The sequence below is a fragment of the Apaloderma vittatum genome, unplaced genomic scaffold, assembly GCF_000703405.1.
Source record: "Apaloderma vittatum isolate BGI_N311 unplaced genomic scaffold, ASM70340v1 scaffold4382, whole genome shotgun sequence".
NCBI lineage: Eukaryota > Metazoa > Chordata > Aves > Trogoniformes > Trogonidae > Apaloderma > Apaloderma vittatum.
The window spans coordinates 69,008-83,993 of NW_009705146.1; the positions used below are offsets into that span (position 1 = coordinate 69,008).

Sequence of the window (14,986 nt, forward strand, 5' to 3'; positions counted from 1 at the left end):
CGGGAAGCAGGAGGATGCTTGCGCGGAGAGTGACCCCAGCCCGCGGGTCCCCACATCCCCGGTACAACCACCAGTAAAATGAAGGGTATTTGCAGAACTTGAAAGTCGACTCCTTGGGCAGTCCTGGATGACACCACTAAGGTCCATCCCGCTCGGCGCATGGGGAAGGCTGGGGGGGCTCAGTGGGTTTTGGAGTGGTAACCTGCATTGCATGTGGGTGTTATGCCCTGTGGAAGCGGCGTGGGCAGCTCTCCGTGGGCTGTGGAGCTTACCCATGGTGTCCGGTACATACTGTGCTGCTGCTTAGGGAATGATTAACCACATCCTGGTGTGAAAAGAAAACACTGCCCTATAGTAACACTGATTTGCTTAAAAAACCTTAAGTGAGAAGGGTATTTTGAATGACAGAGCAAAATCTCAACATGTCAAAGTGGGTTTTCTGGTGTTGACTGCCCAGTTACTCACCATCCCTTATTAGCAAGGCATGAGCTGTCTCTTAAAGCCAGTCCCTGCCTCAACTTCAGGCTCTTGAGCTCACTGCCTGCATGAGAAAACACCAGCCACCCTGGCCACTTCTCATGCTTTAAACCTTGTTGACCATCATGCTTTTACACCATCCCTCACCTTGGCTTTTTTCCCCCCATATGGCACATTTTGGCCCACATTTGGATGGGTACTGAGGCTGCTGCATGTGCTGGTTCCTTTCCCTGGGACATCTGCCTGCCTTTGCCAGGATTTCCCTGGTTGGGGGTTTGGATTTTCTTGTCACACTTGGCAGCATCTCCACACATCAGCATCCAAAGCAGTCGGGCACAATTTTGGGGAATGGCAACTCCCACTAGCAGCTGCTCACAGGCAGATCAGATTTGGGTGTGTGAGAGGGGCCACCAGCTGGCAGGACCCTCCTGTGCTGATGTTGCCAGTCATGTCTCAGGCTGGGGTGTGATTTCCCACTAGCGTTATTGTCTGAGCATGTGGTTGCTTTGAGGAGAGGTTTGTCGGCACTTCCCAGCTAAGTGTTTTCGGGAGCGTGCAGCCATGGGTAGGTCATTGCGGTCCAGGATGGGCTTGAGTTTTATTTGCCACCCATCTTTCCTCACCTTCCATGAAGGGTGGCACTGCCCACTCCTCTTTGGACTGTGCTTGCTTGGGGTTGATTTCTGGGCAGCAAAGGCTTCACCAAATCATGTGGCCCCTACAGTTCCATTGAGGTGCCATGGGGATGTTGCAGAGAGGTTGTTGTCAACAGGCTGCTCCTCTTCCTGGGAGCTCCCAGGGCTGGAGGTATCATACCAGATGATGTCTTCCACTCCTACATCCCTGAATGTCCACACTGCCCAGGCTGAGCTATTCAGGAGGTGACTTGATGGCCCTGTTTGTCTGTGAGCTCCAGGAGGAAAAGCTTGAGATTACCTTGGGTAATTTAGGGCTGCCTCTGAGCTACGCTGATGTGCTTCAGGAGGGAAGTGATGACCTGACTTCTCTGCTGGAAGAGCAAAAGGTGGCCCTAACACCCTCCAGGCTGCTTGAGTAATGACCATGGTTCAGGGTGAGTCAGGTCACCCAAAACCAGAGCCTTTCTTGAAGTTCATGCTCTTTCCTGGAAACACGAACAGCTCCTTTCAGCTGCATGCTTGCAAAAATATCCTGGAACTGAAAAAAACATTGCCAAACTCATAGAATCATAGAACAATTCAGGTTGGGAAAGACCCTCGGGATCATCAAGTCCAACCATTAACCCTACACTACAAGTTCACCCCTAAACCATATCACCCAACACCACATCTCAGCGACGCTTAAACACATCCAGGGATGGCGACTCAACCCCCTCCCTAGGCAGTCTGTTCCAGTGTCTGACCACTCTTTCATTCCAGTGTCTGACCATTCTTTCCGTGAAGAGTTTCTTGCTAATGTCCAGCCTAAACCTGCCCTGTTGCAACTTGAAACCATTCCCCTGGTTCTGTCCCTAATTACTTGTGAGAAGAGACCAGCACCAACCTCTCTACAGTGTCCTTTCAAGTAATTGTAGAGCACGGTGAGATCCTCCCTCAGCCTCCTCATCGTCAAACTGAACAGAGCCAGCTCCCTCAATCACTCCTCATAAGGTCTGTTCTCCAGGCCCTTCACCGGCTTTGTTGCCCTCCTCTGCACTCGCTCCAACACCTCGATATCTCTCTTATACTGAGGTGACCAAAACTGAACACAATAATCAAGGTAACTCGATACTTTTGGGGGGATGTAAAACTTGAGGGGTAATAAAAAGCCCCAGCAAATGTTAATCCATTTCTGCATCTCACCGGCAGCTGCAGGAATGTGGGCTGTGCCTACTGCAGGTTGGGCTGGGCGCTTGGCACTCCACATGCCCCAGGGCACTTGGTCAGAAGCTATGTCTGAGACCTCCTAGGGGCATTTGGCTGAGGGCAGATGACACAGGGGTGCCACTTTGCCAGCAGCAGGAGCTCTGGCTGCACAAGGAGGTGCCTGGTGGGCTGCCTGAGCCCATCAGCTGCAGCTCGAATTGCCCAGTGTCTGGTGCTGACTGGAGGACCCAAGTCTTAATTTAAAAATGAACAAGGTGCCTGGAGCTCCCCAGACCAGCCAGGCATGCACCACTAAACCTGGGGGGGTGTTGAGGTGATTTTGGAGGGAGAGATGGTGCTGCAGCATCCAGTGTGGCAACCATGTGTGGGACGATGTGCAGAGTGACTCCACAAGCTGGAGATGCCATCAGAGACCCCCACCTCCTGCCTGCCCTGGCTGGTGCAAGTACCGCTACACTAAGGGAAACCAGCACTTTTGTTTTAGTCAACAGGTTTTTGCTAAGTCAAGGGGAACCGTCCCTCAGTTTAGCACATCCGAACACTGGCAATGTGCAAGCATGTTAAGGAACAGTTTGAGCTCTAGCAAAACATGCTTGTTGGCATCAGACAAATGATTTGTACCATCTGGAATGGCGAAGAGTCAGGATACCCATCCCTTGGAGAAAAGTTCTTGCTTTTAAGAACGAATGTATATAAATTGACAAGCAATGACATCCTCCGCCCTTTCCTGACCTGTTCGCTCTTCCTGTGCTGTGACAGCTATGTTAAAAATATATGGGCTTTAAAAAATCAAATTGCTCGAAGGTAAGAAAGCACTAGCCCATGTGCAGTTGTCAATCCTCTCAACCCCTTCAAAATTAGTAAAAAATCAAAGTGTCACAAATAAATTTCCAGGTTTGGAATTCATTTTGTTGCGAATGGATCAGCAGAGGGCAATATGACAGTAAGTATCTCAGTTTATATGACTTTATAGCTGTTGTTTGCATGAGAAACCGTTGTCTGTGAATAATGTATTACACAAAGTCTTTTTTCCAATCACCTAATTGTGTGGGAAGCTGCTGGCATCACCCCACACAGTGACAGGTACTGCGATGGCGTTTAAATTAAATAGACACAGTGTCCTTGTATAAGCGGTGGCAGTTTCTGATGAGGACAGTATTTGCAACCCAACAAAATCCCCTAGTTATAGCAGGCTCCAAGTCTTAATCACAAAGCTCATATTTAATTCGTAAATCTTACATGCCAGGATCATTTTCAGAGAGCCTATTGCAGGGCTGGGGCCAAAAACAACTAATCCTTTTTCTGTGCAAACCCCCTTGCTCCTCCATGTTCCCTGCAACAGTCACCACCACCTCCCTGCACCAGCTCCCATTGTTCTTGGGGTGTTCTTTTCAGCACTGGCCCCATTGCCACTGATGTTCAGAGTTGCAGGAGGATGGTGGTGCCAGGGATGGGAATGAGAGAGGAAAAGGAGCGGTTTTAATGGTTCTGCAGGGATCTGAAGAGTGGGATGGGGATGGCAGCTCTGGAGATGGATGCTACAGAGGAGCTATTGGGGCTACAGGAGATGCAGAAGCAGGTGCTCGGGGAGGCAGTGACCCAGGGATGTGGCCACTGGCTCCTATCCATGCTGGTGTTTACAGCTGATCTCTCTGCCCTATGAGAGCGTAGCTGGTGACGATTCCTTGTTGCTTCCATGGAAGTTACTCCCTCTTACTTGTGGGTATTAACAACTACAGCTAATACTGCAGTTACGCTGACTGGCACCATGGCTCTGTCTATACTTACGTTTAAGCTATCATTTGGCTCAGCCAACAGTGTGTTTGCTCTAGCTGGAATAAACAGGGTCGTTGTGCTTATGTTTTTGAGTGCCGTCTCAGATGTGGCAGGTTTGCTTGAACCCCTCTAGAAGGTTTGTCTTGAATGACCTTGAATAGCGTAAGCAGAGTGCAAAAAACCTTCAGTTTTTGGGGCTGGGAGGTTGCTGCTTCTATCCCCTCTGAGAAGCCTAGAGCATATCGGTAATCCCAAAGCAGTGATGGAGATGGGTAATGATGAGCAAGGACAGCCCCCTGCTTTGAAGTTCACCAGAGCTTCCAGAGTTGTGCTGACTGGTACTGGGATTTTGGGGGGAGTGCAGTTGCAGTGCAAATGTGGGATGAAGCCAACCTTCAAGTGGATGCCAGCACCCAGTGGTACTGGAGACACTGAGGACCTCACAGCCTAAAGAAACAAAACAGGTTTGAAAGGTGGAGAAATGGATGATTAGTCTTTTTGATATACATGCATGGCCATGGACCCAACTGATGTCCCCTGGTCTAGAGTTCTAACTGTTGTCACTGGTCATCATGTCCATGCCCATCTTGTCCTTCCAGACATCCACTGAAAAAGGATTATTTCAAAGGTGTTATTTATTTGCAGTGCCTCAGATGATTTGGCTTCTTCACCTTTACTGTCTCTTTCGTAGGTTTGTGCTATTTTAATTGATAGCTAATTGCTGGTTTGGGATCCCCAGAAACATGACAAGGAGGAGAGCTTTATAAATATTTCCGCTCAGTCTCCATGTGTTGCCTGGTCTACTCGAGAGGTAGCGTCCCTGCCAATGACAGGGAGGTTTGACTAGATGATCTCTAAGGTCCCTTCCAGCCTAGGCCATTCTATGATTCTATGATCTTGTAACTTAGCTGAGTTTAAGTGGTTTCAGCTGGAAGCTGGGTAGCTGGAGAGGACAGGGGAGCAGCATGAGCTGGTTGGGAGCACAGGCAAGGGCGACGCTTTTACCCTGTGGACTGCCTAGTGTCGAAAGCGAAGCAGGAGAATAACATAGTTAGTGACACCTGTGTCAGCTGGAGGGAATCTAGGTCAGTTTTAAAAGCCTTAGGGGCAGATTTAAATCGGGTGCTATATTGGGGAGGGAGAGGGATGGTATGGAAATATTTAGGTGAGAAGACAGCAACGTGAAGAGGAGACTGTGGGCTCTCAGAATGTGACAAGTCTTTAAAGCATCCCAGAGGTGTGGGGTGCAATGGCCAGAACTGGGGAGCTCTCTGCAACCTGGGGAGGCTGGATGCCTTCTGCAGAAGAAATGGGAGCCTTGCCTTGCAGTCTCAGACCACAACAGCATCAGGGCAAGTATTTTTGTCCCTTCCTTTAAAGGGACTAAAGGAATTTGCTGCAAGGAGTATATTTCAGAAGCCAGGATATGTAACAGTTGTGCTCTCATATCCTGTTGGAAAAGATTATGAATTGCTTTATTTAGCTGTTAACAAGAATAGGAGATTCATCAAGTCATTGGTCTGAAGACAGCATGGCTATAGGTTTGCAGAGAGTCACCAAGAGGAGAAAGTCATTGTTGATTAGGGCCTTAGGTTTAAGCAATAAAATCTAACAATATTCCAATACCATGCACTGTGTATGGAGAGATGGCAAGTTGGATGAGCAAATGCAAAAAAGCAAGCAGGGTCCATAGGACAAAGTAGGTTGATATGGGGAGAAGGACCCACTGCGATTGGGGTCTTCCAACATTTGCAGTGATGGTGCTGGCACTGGAAAGCAAAAGCTGGGTTTGGATGGATCCAACACTGTGTTAATGTCTGATTTTCATGGGACCAGGTTTCAAAAATGAAGAACCACCTGGCCTTTACTAACCACACTAGCAGCGGTATAAGGAAAGAGATGGGGAAGAGCCAGACGGTAAAATGGGTTGGAAAGTTTAGTGGGATCAAGGTCTAGGAGACATGAAACAAGGTAATTTTATGAGGGGCGAGGTGGTTCAGTGCCCAAACACAACCAAGGAGTGGTCAGCATAGATAAGATTATCATGAGCAAAATGAGAGAGGAGTGTCGCTGATAGGGAGCGCGAGGTATGGCCAGGGCTGCGGGCGTGTGAGAGGAGTATTTACATATGCTTGTGGGTCAAGGAAAACGAAGCCAAGCTAAAACTATCTTCAAGGAAATCATGACTGGATCCTGATGCACCGTAAAAAAACTCTCGGAAAAAATGAAAGAGCAAGGACCCAATCACAGAACCTACCTGCATGCTTGATCTAACTGCAGGGAGAAAGAAGGCTGCTCAATAATATGCATCAAATTTTGCAGGCAGGAGCATTTTCTCAGCAGCAGCTTGGGAAGCAGCAAACCCTTGCACCTCACATGCTGAGGGTCTTGTCTCAGCAATCCTCCAGACCCCCAAACCTCTTTCTTTCTGCAATACACACCAAATGTAAAGGCAGAGACATGACTTTATGTCCCCTGGGGTGCTCCCTCTATGACAGCTGAGCAAAGCAGGGCTTGCACAGACCTTGGGCGTTGGGGTATGGTGCAGGGAAATCCCATGTGTACATCCTTTGCAAAAAGAGCAAACATTGTCTTTGCACTTGACATTTGGGGGTTGTAAAGCATGGATTACTTGACAGCAGACAGTCATCGTTGCAACTAATAATGTGGGCAGGAATGTGCTTCAGACAATCCCTAACCATTTACATTTTTTTATTAGTTTATTTTTTGCAGTAGACAATATTTAGGAGCCAACTTAGGCCACTGGACCATGCTCTAGGCTTAGAGGTTTTGTGCTAAGGGACATGCTGTGTGGCAGGGCATTTGGTTCCTTCTGTGGAAAAGTTGAGGTTTTTTTCATCTTTCATGGTGATTTGACCTATAAATCTAGGCAGCTGCACGTAGAAAAGAGATGCTGAGGAGGGATGTATTTCCCTGTGCATGTCCATATACTTTTCATTTCCAGCTGATATATTTCTTTTGGACTGCATGATCTCAGCTGTCCTACTGTAGGAGGATCTCTTAGTGTAGTGAGTGTTGATCATACACCAGCTCTGAAATAAACTGCCTGTTTTCTCCCAGACCATTATAATTTTGGGGATATTCTTATTGCTTCCTAAAGTTTCTCGCTCCTCTTTCTTTTTCCCCTTGGAAGCTTGGGAGAGTAAAGTGGAAGAAGCCTTCAGAGATGGGCAGGTTGGGCTATCTTGTTTTGGATCATGACTTTCCACTAAGGCCAAACAATTTTACTTTGGCCCTCCAGAGCCCAAAATGCAACTCTGATAGTACTATGAGGAGGGAAAAAAAAGCATAGAAGCATAGAATCAATCATAGAATCGTAGAATGGCTTAGGTTGGAAGGGACCTTAGAGATCATCTAATCCAACCTCGCTGCCATGGGCACAGACCTCTCAACTAGACTAAGTTGCTCAAGGCCTCATCCAACCTTCCTAAGATCCAGTTCTTCCTGAGATCCAATCTAAACCTATTCTCCTTCAGTTTAAATCCATTTCCCCTGGTCCTATCAGTGGACACTCTTGTAAAAAGTCCCTCTCCAGCCTCCCTGTAGGTTCCTTTCAGGTACTGGAAGGCAGCTATAAGGTTCCCCCCCCCGGCGTCTTCTCTTTTCCACGCTGAACAATCCCAGCTCCCTCAGCCTGTCCTCAGAGCAGAGGTGCTCCAGCCCCTGCATCATCTTTGTGGCCCTGCATTCTTACTCCTAGTCCTTACTCTTAGTCCTTTCCAAACATTTACTGCAGCCAGATTCATTCTGTGCCTTCCTGCATCAACTCCTCTTGGCCACCCTACCTAGGTGTCATCAGTCAGCTGGGAGCAGTCTGACAGGTTCCACTCCTCATTGCAGCTGCCCAGGAGGTGCCGTGGGAAGGCTGCTGGGCACAGAGGTTGGTACCAGTGTGTGCACGCGCGAGCTGGAGCCAGGAGCTGCCAATGCTCTCTCCTCACAGGCTGAGCTGCACTGTCAGAGTATCTGCCTTCTCTATCTCCAGACAGGGCTGCCAAGGTGAATACACTGGAAATAGAGGTGAGGGGTGACTTTGGACATGAGTGCTGCTACCACAGCATGAAGCTGTGGAAGTGGAGCGAGAAATTAACCCTCAACTCACTCCTCCAGGTGGTAGAGCAGAAGGGGCAGTGGCCATGCTGCAGCTAGCAGCATCTTTCCAAAACCTTTGTCCTTGCAGAACAGAGTCAGACTCCCACCTGGAGTCATCTCCTGGATCCAGGAGGCTCCACAGAGGCAATTTATTCCTTTGAAATTAAAAGAAACTTGATTTTGTTTCACCTGGCCTCGACTCTGACCCATGTTCAACACATGCAGTTGGTGTCAAGCACTTCATGTTTGTGTTCTTTTCTTAATTAATCCAAATTGCCAAGCATTTTATTGGCTGCCTTGGTGACCAAGGAATGCTCTCCCAGCCTGTCCCCCTCAAAATATCTTATGAAACAGTCCACCTTTCATAACCAGGTTTCTAAAGTCTAGTCTCCATGTACCTGTTTGTTAAGGCCAGTGACAGTGGTGACAGTGCATTATCTTCCATAAGCAACATGCGAGACGTGAGATAAGGCAATACAGCTTAGGACCCATATGTGACATGGGGTCGTGCAAGCACCTGCTGCTTACCGGCCCTGCCCACAACAGTGCCTGCTCCCAGTGTGCACATTTGGCCCCAGGAGCAGCCAACTCCCTCTGACCCCAAAGCTTCTGACCCCAGGAACACCCACCAACCTCAAGGACAGGTTTATCCCCTGTCTCTGGCTTCCTCATCCTTGTCTGCTTTATGAGTTCAGCATGACGCTGGAAGATTCCCTGTGTCCTCTCAGAGCCTTAGTTCATTCCCTGTGAGTTTCAAGAAAGTGGAAAGGATGTAAGTGGGTCTTCTATGGTGGCTGCAAGGGCTGAAACACCATCTCAGACATCAGCCAGGAGCATGCAAGCATACCTGGCATCCACAGGGATGTCACGGTGCCTGTAGAGGGTCTCAGCCTTGCTGCTGTATCCTCATGTCAGGGGGCTGCCTTCAGCCCAGTCTGCCCCCACCTCAGACCCACCAGTCCTCCAGGCTGCGTAGCTGAACACATCTCCTCTGAAGAAGGTTTGGGCCAAATAGCTGCCAGCTCTCTGCTTTGAACTTGGGAAGTGTTGTTGGAGAGACTAGTCCACTCTTTTCCCTGCAATGCAGTGAGTTTCTTTTCCTTACAAAAAATCATTGCCCTGGGAGGTGCTAGTCCCCACAACTGGGTGTAAGTGAGCAGTGTGTCGTTGACGGATATTCCTCCAGGCATTTGCTTCCATTTTAAATGAAGTGCATCTTGGAAAGGAGTCAAGTGTCTTGTATAAACAGCCTGGAGCCAGGATCGCTGAGGCACTCTGAAGGAAATGTGGGGATGATTAAGAGGGGATTTTGTGTGTGCGTGTGGGGTGCATGCGGGTGCATGCCTTTGGCCGCTCCATGCTGCTCCCTGGCTGCCCATGATTGCTGCTTGCCTGCAGCTCCAAAAATACACCAGGCTCTGATGGGAGCATTTGCTCTAGAGGGTCAGTACTTTGTATTCATGGGAGTGTCCCTGACTTCTTAACCTCCCACCATGCCTTCACCCCTTTGCATCAGCAAAACGTCCCTTCAAATGAGCCCTGCTCTTCTTTAAAAACTCTTTCTTCCTTAAGTGTTATGGAATATGAATGACAGCAGCCCTGTTGCCTCCTGGGGTTGTTCAGTGGGTGCTTGGGGCCAGCACAGCACATCTGGTACTCTCTGCATCTGGGAGTGACCAGGTTGGTGCCAGTTTCCATGGACCAGCAGGTTGTGGGTGGTCAGCATTAACATGTGGGGATAGGGGCTGCACAAGTCCTAGAGCAAAGGCTGTTTTGAGTTGCTCTGACTGTTTTGGGTAGCAGCTTCTTCCCAAGCAAAAAAAATTCTACTCTGCCCTTTCCCTTCCATCCTCTAGGCTCTCCACATCCAAAGGCGGTGTGGGGTCTCAGTGCTAGCAGCAGTACAGGGCGGGATCAGATCCCCTGAGCATCCCTCCTGCTCTTCTGCCTTTCCTACTAGTGCTGCTTGCAGGACTTAGATTAGAGGGACTCATGGGCAGGGAAGAGCAGTCACACCCCAAAGTCGATGCTCTCTCCAGCTGCATTTCTCCCACCTTGCCTTCCCTCACGGCAGGCAACCCCAGCTTGCTCTTGGCCATCTTGGGATCCATGGCCCCATTTTGTCCATCCTCAGGTTATCAACAATGCATAAACCCATCTCGGGATATCTCAGGCCAGCTCTGCCTTTTCCTGCCCACCCTCTCTGACCACATGCTGGTTCCCCATGGTCCTTCTGTGCCTCTGCCTTCTCCCCATTCTCTGCCCACTCCAGTATTTCAGGAAGTCAGGCTGCCTCTCCCTTATCTTCCCACCAGCATCCTCTCTCTCCTCAACACTTCTCATCTCCCCATCTACCCTGGGATTAGGCAGACATTTGTTGTGCTAAATTCAGCTTCAGTGATCCACCCTCTTCCCTTCCTGTTGGTAAACAGCTTTGCTTCTCCAGCTAACACCTCCCACCGGGAGAGCTCTCCCTCCAGCTGCTCTGCATCTCGGATGGTCCCAGCCTGCTCTGTTTAGCCAGTGCTTCCTCATTTGAATGACTTCAGTAGAGTCTGACCAGGAACAAAAATTAATGTTCTCTGGCAACAAGATCCCCTCTTCTCGTCATCCTTGTAGGAGTCACCCCTCTGCTCCAGACCAGCGTGGCTGGACTAATTACATGGTAATCCCAGGTCAGGGCTAGGGAAGGGGAAGGTGGTGGATCCAGCTTTTGCCCACAGGACTGTGTGCTGGGATGGGTTTTTGAACATAGGACTTGATAGCTGGAAGATGTAGACGTCATTCCTCTTCAAGAGTTTACATTCATGTTTCACTTCCACTTTGTCTCTGTCTGGGAGAGTTTCCCATGTTACACCCCGCGTTGTTCCTCTATGGCTTTTTGCTGGGGCAAAGCCCCAGCCTGGGATCTTGTCCTCTCCTGCTCAGCTACCATGGTGGCAGCAGCTGCCTGCCTGATGCTAGCCTGACTGCTGATACCCCTCCAGGATGTGTCTGGGGAGTTCATGATGGTAGCTTTTCCCTGTGACCCTTCTCCCCTCTTTTTTAGTTTGTCTTTCTCCTTCTCCTTTTCTGTGGTGTCCATGTTGTTCTTACCCTATTCTCATTTTTCCAGGGCTCCATTTTCTCCTTCTCCTTCATCTCTGTCCTCTTCTCTCTCAGTGTTTGTCGGCATTTCTCCCATCTCTTGTGCTCATAGACACCCAGCTGTGTCTTCTGGCTGATGCTATCTTCCCTCACAGGAGAAGGTTCCCACGAATCCATCTTCTTGCCCATCTTTTTCTACCCAGATTCTCTTGTGATTGCTGGACGTGGCTCTGCATCCTCCTCTGCTCCCCAAAAAGGCATTCCACTCACCTACAATATTTGCATCCTCCATGCCAGGTAGACAATTTCGTTCTTTTTCTGTTTTGATTTTTCTTTCTACACAGTGGGTTAGGGCTTCTGGGCGCTACCGCCATTTGAAATAAATCCTAAGAACTGCACTCTCCTAACCTAGGACATAGGTAATTTGTCAGCCTTGTAGTACCTTTGATCCGCCATTCATCATCTCAGGCTTCCCAGCCTTATCTTTGTGAGACACTCTTCCGGTATTCAGCAAATATTTGATTTCCTGTGAATTTGAATAAAAAGACCTTCCCCCCCCCCTTTTTTTTTTGTAGATGATTTTAAAATACTTTTGGCACTGTGTGGACACATTCCATTCCAAGAAAAATAAAGGAAAACTGTTCTGACTAAATATAGATCAAAAGACACTTGTGAGCTGCCTCTTGCATCCCTGGCTCAGAGTGCTTTCTTCTCCTAGGCCACCCGGTCTCTTTCGACCACGCTTCTGCCCTGCCTTCTAAACTCTCTGTATTCCGTCCTCTGCTCTAGGCAAGCTCTGGCTCCATTCAGCTTGGTTTCTGGCTCAGCTCACAGCCTGGGTCAAGGGAAAGATGCTGTTTTTAAAATACTACAGCGGTCTTCCAGTAGTGAGACCAGGTTGTGCCTATTTCATCTTTTCCCTCTGGGGCTTTTTAAGCCCTTTCTCAACTTTTTTCTTGCAACACCTCTTAGAGCAGGTTCTGCTAACTGGCTTTACAGCTGAGTGAATCCAAAGGGCTGACTGGAAATACTGGATCTCAAGTAATCTAAACCAGCATCAGTCCCTTTCAGCTGTGGCACAGCAGCTGCAGGGTTGGCTCTAACGTTGTATCAGGAGCACCCACCGAGTCTACATAAAGTCAAGCCTGTCTGACTTATTGTACGACTCTTAGTGCAACAGGTCCTCCTCAGGCTGGAGAACCCTTCAGAATTACACAAGGGTTGCTGGAGTGGAAATATCAATGACTATTCATAATGGTATCAGAGGAAAAATAAAAACAGAGCTCCTTGTCCTCTCTTCTGAACACTGCATCGCTCATTTTGCAAAGCTAAGTTAATCGGGGATCCAGGACTGAGCCCTTCAGTAGACCCGTTGCATGTCAGAGGTGCAACCGTGTTGGCCAGCTTGAGTAATCTCGTGAGTATGACTCTCAAATCCCTTGCATTGGACATGGACAGCAGCAGTTACACAGGTGGGCATTCACCGGGTACTAATTGGGATGGCACTACTGTTTTTTCCCACAGGTGTTTGTGCTGTGCCATGGGCTTCTCCAGCTCTCCCAACTCCTCTACAGCGCCAACTTCAAGAGCAGTCTCACCACCATCGAGAAGCGCTTTGGGCTCTCCAGTCTCTCTTCGGGTTTCATTTCCAGCTTGCATGAGGTAACTGGGTGAGAAGCTTGTGCAAGGGCCCCAAGGGGTGGTCAGAACACAGTGGAGACATTCCCAGCATAGGGTCTTAGAGCTGTTCATACCCAGCGTTTCCTTAGCCATGCCTACGTGTGCTGGATGCAGCAGCTATTGGACACCTCTTCACACTTCAGTTCTGCTGTACCACATGCTGGGAGGTTGAACACAGGGTTATGGGGTGAGGACACAGCCTTGGAGGGTGGCAGTGGATAGCAGTTTGCTTCAGAGGGTACCACTCCACCCTGGGATGCAGGGTGTCCAGCAGAGACTTGACTGGGAAACAGAAAACACACAGTGTGATTCTTCTCCATTGATCACAGTTCTTGCAGCTTTTGTGAAGAGCATTTTATTATGAGTAATATCCACACATATACAGCTCTGTGAACAATTTCCAGTGAAAGCATCTGTTTTCATGGGTTTCTTATTGTCTTTTGGAATAACCCTGTCCTGAGTCATCCCAAGCTTTCTCTAAAAGGAGATCCTGGCCAGCAGTGTCTCCAAAATCTAGCCCTTTTCTCCAGTGGTCTCAGCTCCTGATGGTCTTGTGGCAAAGGTCTCACTTTCACTGGCGTATTGCTGAGCTGGCTGAGGATTGTCTCACTAACACTTTCTAATTATTCCTCTGGAATAAGTTTTCTAGTTCACATTGCCAGGAATTGTATCCTTTCTTGTAGCTCTTCAGGGCCAACTAGGAAAAGACGTGCTGGCAGAGGCTTTCTTTGGATAGCACAGACAAAGAAGTGCTTGGTGGCAGCGCACCTTGCATGCAGCTGGTCTTCTCACCACGGGATCTTCCCTCCTGGGTCTGTGGGCAAGTAGATGCCCAGCTGTTATCTCAACCAGCACCTACATCTGGGGTTAAAAAGACTGGTTCAAAGCCTACTGAGATCAGCTAAGGGCTTCCCACTGATTGTGACTAGGTCCAAACTATGGAAAGAAAGAGAGCCAGTACGGACATTTGTAACACTGATGATGATGAATTGGCATAATTAAGCCCTGCCGAGTATCTCAAAGCTATAATCAACGTGCTCTTTATCCACTAGAGAACCTACTTATGAGAATTAATGCCTGGAGAAGTAATACCAAAGCAAATGTCATGTAGAGCATTCTGTTACTGTAAGAGTATAAAGGAAAAAGGACATACGCCATGATATGAAAGAATAACAACTTACATATAACAGATACATCTTTTTTTCTCTGCTTTGTGAGAGACATTTCTGTGCTTTGCTCCAGCTCTGTGTGAGCTGCCCTGCCTGTCCAGGATCACAATCTTTTTGCATGGATGGCTGCAGCCATTCCAAGAAAAAAAACCCACAAAGATTCAAACAAGGGAGCCCACATAATCACAGATAAAAATTGTTCTTAGCTGTACATGCTGAGGTTAAAATAATGCTTAGCTAGTCCCAAGCTGAAAAAGCCCATGTAATGGTAATTTTATGCTGTTCATCCACTTTCCTGAGTAGGCTACATGTTTTCATGTCTTTTTAGCTGTTCCTATCTGCAAATGTCCAGAGTCAAAAATATTTGCAATGAGCTGGGCTTTGTAGCTAGGCTCATGTTTGTTTAGAGTCATGGAAATGAAGGTAATATGCTTCATTTTTTGCCATTTTACACCACATGCTCTGGGGTGGGGGGCAGGTGTGAGTGCTGCAGAAGGCCCCAGCCAGATCACAGGGAGGCTGTGAAGTCATCCATGCCAACAAAGGATGCATGGAAGTGACAGAAGCCAAGTAGTTGACCCACTGGCTTTTGATGAGAAGGGAGCACTGACTTGCTGTGAACGTGCAGGGTGAAGGGCTGTCCGGTTCCTGCTCTTGTGGGGACCAAACACCACCTGATAAGAGAGCTCTCCACCTGGACATGGTCATGGAGGATCAGTTATAGGGTTTTGACTTTCTCTGTGACCTCTTTTAATGTTCTCCACCTTTTGCTGTACCCTTTCCAGATAGGTAATGTAGTCCTCATCATCTTTGTCAGCTACTTCGGCAGCCGAGTTCACC

At 48.4% G+C, this 14,986-nt stretch overlaps 1 protein-coding gene across 1 annotated transcript in view; it reads left to right on the top strand.

Moving 5' to 3' along the window:
* Nucleotides 1-14,986, top strand: part of LOC104270805 (solute carrier organic anion transporter family member 2A1-like) — a 29,359-nt gene that overhangs the window by 149 nt on the left and 14,224 nt on the right. The window contains 2 exon segments of the mRNA XM_009865276.1: nucleotides 12,822-12,959; nucleotides 14,932-14,986. The exon segment at nucleotides 14,932-14,986 is cut by the window's right edge and continues 99 nt beyond it. Coding sequence (XP_009863578.1) covers nucleotides 12,822-12,959; nucleotides 14,932-14,986 — 193 coding nt within the window.